Below are 9,857 nucleotides of genomic sequence, written 5' to 3'. Positions count from 1 at the left end.
CCGCGCCCCTCCAGTTGTGCTGGTTGGCCCCTCCCAGGCCGCGCCTGTGCCCTAGGCCCAATTCCCTGGGGAGCTCGATCTGGCTCCCGGGTGGCCTTCCGTTCGCTTCATTCCCTCCCTCCGCCGCCACGTTTGACTCCGCTCGCTTCGACCTCGCACCTCCCCCGATCGCATCCGCCGCCGTCCCTCCCCCTTCCCCCGCGTCTCCTCCTCCTCCACCGCGATCGGCCATGCCACGCGACTGGGAGGATGGGACGTCTCGTCCCAAGAGGCGGGCAGAGGACCGCCGCGACCCCCCTCGCCCTTCCCCCGACCCCCTCCGCCGCGAGGAGGAGCTCCAGCACGAGCTCCGCGAGGGCCGCCGGGACGACCGCCGCTCCCCGGCTCGCCGCGATGCTCGGGGTCGCTCCCGCTCCCCTCGTCCTGCCGCCTCGGGTGATTGGCGCCCGCGCCGCCGCTCGCCCTCTCCGGCGCCTCGTCGGGGCCGCAGCCCATCCCTGGCTCGTGCTGCGCGCCCCCCGTCCCCCCGCGTCCAAGCCCCGGCCACCGCGTCGGCTTCCCGGAAATACGTGCCGCCCCATGCCTCCGGCCCCTTGGACCCTGCCACGGCTGCAACCTCGGGTGGCGCCCCCTCTCGCGGCCGCCAAGGCCCTGCCAAGAAGAAGAAGTGTTGTGGCCAAGGTCGTGGCAACCCGCCCGCCCCTCCGTCCTCGGCCCCGGGCACCTCCGCTGCCCCGGGTCCCGTCTCCAACCTCCCCCACCCCCGTGTTTCAATTGCGGGGTGCCGGGTCACTCACAAGTCAACTGTGTCAACCCCCAATGCTGCTACATTTGCACGGACCCCGGACACCCCGCTCTCCTATGCCCGGACCGCCCTGTGACGTCCGAGCTCATGATGTACGGCCACGGCATTGAGGGGCTTGGGTTCTTTCATCTTGAGGCCCCGGATCTTCCCCCGCCCACCCCCTCCCTTCAGGCGATTGTTACGGTGGTCGACGGGGTGGCATCCCCGGAGATGATTGAGGCTGAGCTCAACCAGCTCTACCGTCGCCAGTGGGACTGGGCGATCACTCCCACAGTCGGCCACATTTTCACCGTGATCTTCCCCGACACCGTCAGTTACGGCTACGCCACTCATAGTGGCCGGATCACCCTCGCCCTCAACCAGCTCGTCGTCGACATCACCGAGCCGGTCCTCGACGCCCCCTTGGTGGCTGTTCTGGACACCACTTGGCTCCTCGTGGGTGGCCTCCCTGACATCGCCCGGTCCGAGCTCGTCATCCGCCAGATGTCCCGGATCCTGGGCAAGATGGTGGTGGTCGACGAGCTCTCCCTCTGCAAGGAGAAGGAGGTCCGGGTCAAGGTCAAGTGTTTAGACTCCTCCAAGCTCCACGTCACCGTCCGAGTTTTCTTCAACGATCGGGGCTACGACCTCCGCATCGCCCCCGAGCCCCCCAACCACGTCGGCCGCCCCCGCTTCACCGACGATGGGCCCCCTGGCGGTAACCCGGGTGCCGGGGGGGACTACCACGGCAGACACCGCCCCCGCTCCCGCAGGTCAGAGGACGGGGAGGGTTCGGATGACTCGGCCTCCAGGTCGCAGTCCCGATCGCCTTCGCCTCCGGCCGATGGGGGGCATGGGCGCCAGGCCGCGCCGGGTCCCTCCCTCGAGGCCCCCCTCGATCCTGTGGCCGTGTCTCCTGCCGCCAGTGACGCCTCCAGTGTGGGCTTGGTCATCTGCCCCGCCTCCTCACCACGCTCCCCGGTCTCCGCCGCTCCAGCCGGGCTGGTCCTGGACATGGCCCTCCTCCCTACTGGGTTGGCGTTCCAGGACCCCCCCCCCCACTCGATGGTGGCGTGGTGTCGTCCCTGACCCCTCCACCGGCACCACCCCCGTCGTCGCCCAGTCGGACGCCTCGCCATCTTCGGTCGCGGCTCCCCTATCGTCCCCGGCCCCGCCTGTGGCCCAGTTGGATCTCGTCATCGACTCGGCTCCACCACCGTCTTCCCCGACACCGATGCCGTCGCCGTCTTCCACTCCGACCTCGGCTCTTCAGATTCTCCCCGTTGTGGTCTCTGGCCTGGACCGGGAGTCCCAGGTGACCACCCCCCTGGCTGCCCCGCCTCCGCCTCCACGCGTCGTGGCCTTCTCTCGGCGCACCCGTTCGGCCTCCTCTCCGGTGCCTGCTTCTCGCCGGAGTGCTCGGCTGGACGCGGCACGCCCGGAGGGTTGCTCGGTGCTGCCCATCCGCGAGCAGGCAGAGCTTCGTGCCGCTGCACGGAACCTGGAGCCAGGTACCCCTTCAGTCCCTCCCTCGGCAGCTACTTGTTCCTTCTCTGCTCTCGAGTCGGTTTTGCTGGGAAACCTTGTGAAGATCACGACTGACTTCGCGGTCATCTTTAGGGGGGAGGTCGGCCTCCTCTTAGCCCAGATCGAGGCCATTAGGTCCCGCGAGATCCTCGACGGTAGGCTGGCGGCGGCTAGAGAAGCCCTGCTCTTGCCCCCTGACTCGTCGTCCGAGTCGGTGGAAACAAGGCCGCCCCCTCCTCGTAGGATTGGTGGAATCCCCCCCCCCTGACCGCTGCCGAGCTACGGGGTCGTACCCGTTCTCGGACGGCCGCTCTCCGCGCCCAAAGCGCATCTCATGTCCTGGGGTCAAGCAGCCCCTCAATGGTTGCGTGATGTGTGCCCTCTTCTGGAACATCCGCGGTTTCGGCCATGATGGCCGTCGCCGCCAACTCATCGACTACATTCGTGACAAGCACATTGACATTGTGGCCATCCAGGAGACCATGCGTACGGATTTCTCCCTCCCGGAGCTTGACCGCCTGAGCTCCCACCTTTTTGCCTGGCATTGGCTCCCTTCTAGTGGGACCGCGGGCCATTCTGGTGGCATCCTGTTAGGTGTGAAGGATGCCACATTCGAGATGGGTAGTATGGACCGGGGTCAGTTCTTTGTTAGCATGGAGATTTTTGAACGCTCCCTGAACTTCAAGTGGGAGATCATTATTGTCTACGGCCCTGCCGACCACAGCCGATCCGCATCCTTCCTCGAGGAGCTTCACCCGAAGGTGTCGGCGGCATCGCTGCCTGTTGTTGTAGGGGGTGACTTTAATCTCCTTAGGTTTGCGGGGGACAAGAGCAATGCCAACGTCAACTTTGGCCTTATGCAAATGTTCAACGACTGCATTGCTGATCTTGGCCTCCGTGAGATCGACCGGGTTGGTGCCAGGTTCACCTGGACCAACAGTCAGGCTGCCCCGACCCAGTCCGTTCTGGACCGGGTCCTAGTTTCCCCGGAATGGGACCTCCGTTGCTCCCTCGCCTCCCTCCGGGCCATCACCCGGATTGGCTCTGACCACGTCCCCCTCCTTCTCTCTTATGCTGATGAACGCCCCCCCCCCGGTTCCTCCTTGTTTCCGGTTTGAGACATTTTGGCTGTCCCAAGCTGGCTTCATCGACGCGGTCGGCGCCCGATGGTTGGAGACTCGGGCTCTCTCGCTGTCTCCTGCTCGCCCTCCCTCCGCTGTCGACTCTTGGCACATCTGCGCCAAGCGTGGCCGATAGTTCATGAAAGGGTGGGGCGCCAACCTGGGGCGTGACCTCCGCGAGCATAAGAAGGCTCTTCTGTCTATGATCCAAGCCTTGGATCTTCGTGCCGACGCTACCGGCCTCTCCCCCGAGGAGTGGCTTTCCCGCTACGACTTGGAGGATCAACTCTCTATCATTTACACTGATGAAGAGGCCTACTGGCGGTTGCGTGGGGCTCAGAAATGGGTCCTGGAGGGCGACGCGAATACGGCTTACTTCCAAGCCATCGTAAATGGCCGTCGCAGGCGCAACACCATCCCCCTTCTTAGGGATGGCTCGACCCTCCTGCAATCCCCGCGGGACATTAGGTCCCACGTCGACGGCTTCTATAGGTCCCTGTTCACAGCCGCTCCCCGGAGCGGCTTATCCCTGGCCCCTGGTTGTTGGTCTGGTCGCCAACTTGTCTCCGCGCCTGAGAACGCGGCTCTTATGGCGCCCTTCTCTGAGGACGAGGTATGGGCTGCCATCAAGGGCATGAACCCAACCTCGGCCCCTGGCCCGGATGGCCTTCCAGTTAAGTTCTTCCAGAGCTTCTGGAATGTGATCAAGCCGGAGGTCATGGCCATCTTCGACGAGTTCTATGTTGGGTCCATCGATCTCGGGCGCCTTAACTACGGGACGATCTCGCTCATCCCCAAGGTTCCTGGTGCTTCTGACATCCGTCAGTTCGGCCCTATCACGGTGATTAACGTGATTTTCCGGATTCTTGCTAAAGGGTGCGCCAATAGGGTGACCCTGCTCGCTGACCATATTACCCACCCCAACCAATCGGCTTTTATCCAAGACCGTTACATTCTGGATGGAGTGTTGGTCCTTCACGAAGTCCTCCATGAAGTCCGCTCCAAGCACCTCAAAGCGGTCTTTCTGAAGATCGATTTCCATAAGGCCTATGACATTGTTAGCTGGCCCTTCCTTCGGGAAGTTCTGCTGCGAAAAGGCTTCGATGACCGTTGGGTGACTCGGGTTATGCAGATGGTTTCGTGTGGGCGCACAGCCGTCAACATCAATGGAGAGATAGGCCCTTACTTCCCCATGTTCTGTGGGGTGAGGCAGGGCGACCCTTTTTCCCCGTTCCTATTTAATATGGTGGTTGGTGCTCTTGCGGCCATCCTGGACAAGGCTAAGGCCGCAGGTCATATTCGTGGGATCACCCCACACTTGACCGGTGGTACTGGCATCTCCCTGCTCCAGTACGCTGACGACACCATCATCATGGTCGAAGGCTTGGACTCGGACATCGCAAGCCTGAAATTCCTCCTCCTCTGCTTCCAACAAATGTCTGGTCTTAAGATCAACTTCGACAAAAGTGATGTGATGGTGATGGGCTACTCTCCCGCTGAGGCCCTTGGCATCGCCAACCGCCTCAATTGCCGCCTAGGTTCCTTCCCAACAACCTACTTGGGAACACCCATTAGTGACTCCCGGCTCACTGTGGCGGATCTTCGCCCTACGGTTACCAAGTTACAAACGCGCATGGAGCCTTGGCAAGGTCGATGGCTCTCGAAGGCGGCCCGGACGATTCTCATCAACTCCTCGCTTTCTAGTCTCCTCCTATTCCTTATGAGCTTCTACAGCCTCCATGAGACCCTCCATCACGAGATCGCTACAATTCAATCTCGCTTCTATTGGGTTGGGGACAATAACAGGCAGAAGTATCATATGGTTAGCTGGCCTGACATCTGCAAGCCCCGGGACCAGGGAGGCCTTGGCATCATGTGCTTGAAGCACATGAACATTGCCCTCCTTTCCCGCTGGCTCTGGCGCATCTCTCAAGGGCATGGCGGTCTGTGGCTAGACATCATCCGGAACAAATACTTGCGTGGCCAACCTTTGGCCTTCTGCCAGCGGTCGGGCGGGTCCTAGTTCTGGCAGTCGGTCATCCAACTGCTCCCCGTCCTCCGCATTGGGACTTTCATCTCGGTTGGATCAGGAGCAGTGACCTTGTTCTGGTTTGACCAATAGGCTGGTGACGCCCCCTTCGCGGTCCGCTTTCCCGACCTCTTCTCCATCGCAGTCGTCCCTACAATCTCAGTTCAGCAGGCCCTTATTAACTTAGGGCGCCTCGCATTCCGGAGGCCATTTGGGCCTCCGGAAGTGGCCGCCTGGCATGAGCTTCTTGATTGTATTGCTCTCCATGAACCGACTGTCGATGATGGCCCGGATGAGGTTCGGTGGCGCCTTGAGCCTTCGGGTCAATTCTCCTCGAAGTCCCTCTACGCGGCTATCGCCCCTTCCTCCGCCCCGCCACCCCTCCAGGCGGTTTGGTCCATTCGCCTGCCCCTTAAAATCCGGATCTTCATGTGGCAATGGATCCGCGGTCGGCTTCCGTCGGGGGTTGAGGTTCGCAAGCACAATGGCTCGGGCTCTGGCCTCTGTCCCCTTTGTGATTCCCCCGAAGACTCGAACCACATTTTCTTCTCCTGCGTATCTGCTCAGTTCGTTTGGAGTTGCTTTAGAGAGGCGGTTGGTGGGGATTGGTGCCACTCCAACTTCCCCGACCTCTTCGCCGAACTACAGGCCTCCCCGCTACCCTCTCGCCACATTAGGTGGCTTGAGATTGAGGTTCTCGCGTGGACGCTCTGGACTATTCGCAATAAACTTGTGATTCAGCGCTCCCCTCTGCGACGTTCTACTGATGCCCTCTTCAAACTGTCTGGTTACTTGCAGCTCTGGCGGCCGCTTAGCCGCCCTCGGGATCGGGACGCCATCTCCGCCTTCATCGCCGACCTCCGTTCGATGGCCGTCCGCCTGTCGCCGCCCCCTCCACCGCCTCCTCCTAAGCCTGATTAGTCGTCTGCTGCTCTCCGGCTCCGGCTACGGCCTTGGCCCCGGCTGAGCCTTCTCTTTTATTTCGTGTGTGTTTTGGGCTTGTTGAGTTGTGCCCTCAGCAGTACCTCTGGACCTTTTTCGTGTGATTTGGGTTTGTGTGTGTTCTGAACTAGTCCTTGTATGTGCTCTTGACGGTTTGCTTTATTTATAAAGCGGGACGAAAGCCTTTTTCAGTATATGTAAGTCATGTGTAAATTAATTAGGGGTAAGTCAAGTTTGTTGATTTTGCTTTAAGATTCGTGCTCTTTTGCTTTATTGTATGAGTTGTTTTGGTCTTCTTTTTTTACTGACCACATATTTAGGTCAGTCAATTCCTAAATGGTCTAAAGTCCATTACATGTGTGTGCCCCAGCCCTCCTCCACTCTCCCCCTTTGTTCCTTTTTATTTTTACAGTTGTGTAATTCACATCTAGATGTTTTTTAAGAATATCGCATCTAAGCTCCCACAAATAAATAATGCAGTAGGAAGGAAAAAAAACTAGGACAAAAAAATAAACCACAAACAGAATGAACATCAGCTTAGATGTGACATAACTATGTCACATCTAGATGTGTCCTAGACATACCCTTATTTTTACGTTCTTATTTGCTTTTGCTTTTCTTTTTCTTTTTCTTTATTAGTTGGGTTTTATGTGTGTGTGTATTTGGGGTGTTGGGTGAATCTAAAATATATACGCACAAATACTATAAAATGTATGCGAAAATTATACTATTCTATGATTATTTTTTTGTATACTTAAAAAAGTGCAATTTCAGTGTCAAGTTGTGTGCAAGTTTTCTTTTCTTTCTTCTTAAAGTGAAATACCAATGCCGCTAATTCATTGTTTCATATAAAAATTTATTATTTTAATTTTGATTTAGTTATCATTATATCTATTTTCTTCTTCTTTGAGGATAATACCAATGTGACTAGTTCATTTCTTCTTATGATTTTTTTTAATGAAACAAGAAACACGATTCAGAGCATATGGAGGCCTCGCTGATACTATTAAATTGCATATATCATTTAACCAGTTCATCTAAAAGATAAGCTAAAGAAAAGAATTGGACATTTTACACTCCCAGTTGCAACTCGTGGATAATTTGCACAAGAGAAGAGTACGTCCCTGTTATAGCCACCAGCAAGCCCAACATCAGTATTCCGATGATCGCCGCAGTCTCCGAAGCCGTGAGAGATGTGGCTCCGAAGATCCTGACATAGCAGAGGCACGGCAGCAGCATGCACGCGCACACGCTGAGCAGGGAACCCACCAGCGCCATGAGGTACCCGAAGAAGGGCAACGCGATCGCGACTACCACCGTGCTCAGCACCAGCAGCGTCCTCACCGCCACGGAGGCCACGGCTCCCTCGCCTACCACGCCACGAAACCTCTCCTCGATGGCCACCGCGATCGGCGTGACCACCAGCGCATACTTTGAGAAAGGCATTACCACCGTCGTGTATATGGCGATCTTGGAGCTGAGCCTCGCCGCCGGTAGGTTGAGCGTCACCTGGGACTGCACGCTGTCGCCGTACATGAGGTACCCCAGCACGGCCATTGAGCCGTAGTTGAGCGTGCACAGCACGAAGCATATCGCTAGCATCTGGTTAATTAGGAAGAGAAGTTAGTAAGTATTTACGTTTGGCATGTGTTAGGATTATGACCATCCATCTTCAGCAGCAGACCGATGAAGCGCGGGAATACTAAATTACTGTTACCTTTGGGAACTGAGATTTTTGCTTCATGGATGTGTACAGCGTCGGGAACACCGCGTGGGTGCAGTAGCAGAAGGTGTAGAGGCCGAGAGCGGTGGGGAGGCCGGCGAGCCGCAATGGCGTAGTAGTGCCTCGCCCAGAGAACCCGACGCCGTCGACGGCCGCGGCCCAGAGCACGCTGAGGACGATGGCGACGGACGCGAACACGCCTGCTGCGGAGACGTAGGCGAGCACGCCCAGACTGCGCAGCCACGTCGTGGGCGCGACCATGAGCGCCACCAGCACGACGAACAGCTGTTTCCCCGCAAGCGACACGGGCCCCATGCGAACGCTGGCGCCGGGGAAAAGCTTGTCGAGGTTGTCGCCGTCGAGGATGAGGAAGCCAATGGCGACGAGGTAGAGCTCGGCGTACATGAAGGCGGACACGACCAGGCGTCCCCGGCGGCCGAAGGCGCGCTCACCGATGTCCGGGTACGTCCGGATTGCCTGGTCAGCGGCCATGCAACGCCCGAGGAGGAGGCCCGTATACCAGCAGGTGGCGGCCACGGCGGCGAGCAATGCCAGGCTCAGCCATCCCCCCTCCGCGAGCGCGTACGGCATCGACAGCAGCCCAACACCTAAGCCATGGTGTCGCACGGTGTGAATCAAAACAAGGCGCAAAGGCGAAACCAAGAGAATTAACACCATGTCTGTGCGAACAAAATTTTGCATGCACACCTGCCAAGCCGTTGGTGCCGTTGAGGCAAGTTCGCACGAAGCTGGCATTGCCGTCGTCTTGCGGCGCCTTCCCCGGCCGCGTGACCTCTTGCGCCCCGAGAAGCGGCACGTCATAGCTCATAGGCACGGCGCAATCCGACCATGCGCTCACGCTTATTGGTATGCACTTCGGGTGTATATTGGACATTTTACTCTAGTACAAAGCTCCCTCCATGATCCATCCAAGGTTATAGTGTCAGAAAAATTCAGAACACACCCTGTGAAATCACACTAAATCTTGGTTCTTGGACTATCAAAATCATCTTTCGGGCAAGAATTCACAAATCACACCATATGCCCAGAAGCAAGCTGAACCAAACTAGTACCGAAATAGAAATCCATCAATTTGAACCCTATGGGAAGGGAGCAGGGAGGGAAGAGGGAGAAAGTGGGGGGAGGTACCTGCGATAATGGGGAGGCGGCGCGGATGCGCGCCGGGTGGGGAAGTCGGGCTGGGGCGTAGGGGCGGCTGGGGCTGAGAATATGGAGAAGACGGGCGACCGGAGAGCCGGATGGGACGCAGAGTTGGGGCCTATAGGGCTGAGCAGATGGAGAAGAGGGGCGGCGGAGAAGCGTTCAGGGGAACGAGAGGTGCGTCGCTCGGGGTGAGGAGGAGAAGAGATGAAGCGGCACGTGACTTAAGGGCGATGATAGGCGTCCGCCGCACGATACAGCTGCGGACAGCCGTTTGATTTGCCCCTTTGCCCCCACAGCGTCTTCTTTCTTCCCAATGGCTTCTTTCTTCGCTCTCTTGCGCGGCCGCAGCAACGCACACCACCCCTCCCCACCCCTCCCCGCCCGACGACCCAGCGCCGTCGCATTCGCCATGGTGATCGTCGTGCTCGTCGTGGTGACTTGGCACGCTCCCTGCGGTCACCGATTTCAGCCAAAACACGAGTCGCAGCTGCAGCGCCCCGGCTCTACGGTTGTAGCGCCGCGTGGTCGCCGTCGCGCCTTGCCGATCGAGTTTGCAACCCCCAGGCG

The 9,857-nt window shown here is 58.5% G+C and overlaps 1 protein-coding gene across 3 annotated transcripts; it reads right to left on the bottom strand.

The window, feature by feature from the left end:
- Positions 1-7,399: 7,399 nt before the first annotated feature.
- Positions 7,400-9,596, bottom strand: LOC119364500 (amino acid transporter AVT1I-like). 3 transcript variants are annotated; one of them, XM_037629977.1, is made up of 4 exons: positions 9,276-9,596; positions 8,835-9,192; positions 8,121-8,734; positions 7,400-8,005 (listed from the first exon to the last, which is right to left on the bottom strand). In XM_037629977.1, the coding sequence occupies exons 2-4, from the start codon at positions 9,019-9,021 to the stop codon at positions 7,475-7,477; spliced, it is 1,332 nt and encodes a 443-aa protein (XP_037485874.1). In that variant the 5' UTR covers positions 9,022-9,192; positions 9,276-9,596; the 3' UTR covers positions 7,400-7,474. The 3 variants fall into 3 exon arrangements, with proteins under 3 accessions (XP_037485874.1, XP_037485875.1, XP_037485876.1); XM_037629978.1 differs by having other exon boundaries at positions 8,835-9,091; XM_037629979.1 differs by having other exon boundaries at positions 8,835-9,042.
- Positions 9,597-9,857: the final 261 nt, after the last annotated feature.

This window comes from Triticum dicoccoides, chromosome 2B (genome assembly GCF_002162155.2).
Source record: "Triticum dicoccoides isolate Atlit2015 ecotype Zavitan chromosome 2B, WEW_v2.0, whole genome shotgun sequence".
NCBI classification, from domain to species: domain Eukaryota; kingdom Viridiplantae; phylum Streptophyta; class Magnoliopsida; order Poales; family Poaceae; genus Triticum; species Triticum dicoccoides.
Note: the sequence above shows the minus strand (reverse complement) of the source record. Positions and strands in the feature narration are given on the sequence as shown.

What these genes read in the sequence shown, in the direction of transcription:
- LOC119364500 (XM_037629977.1), bottom strand. Translation starts at nt 9,021, where the DNA reads ATGTCCAATATACACCCGAAGTGCATACCAATAAGCGTGAGCGCATGG. An exon ending in CGGCACCAACGGCTTGGCAG is followed by an intron (nt 8,735 to 8,834) that starts GTGTGCATGCAA and finishes ACCATGGCTTAG; the next exon opens with GTGTTGGGCTGCTGTCGATG. An exon ending in AAAAATCTCAGTTCCCAAAG is followed by an intron (nt 8,006 to 8,120) that starts GTAACAGTAATT and finishes CTAATTAACCAG; the next exon opens with ATGCTAGCGATATGCTTCGT.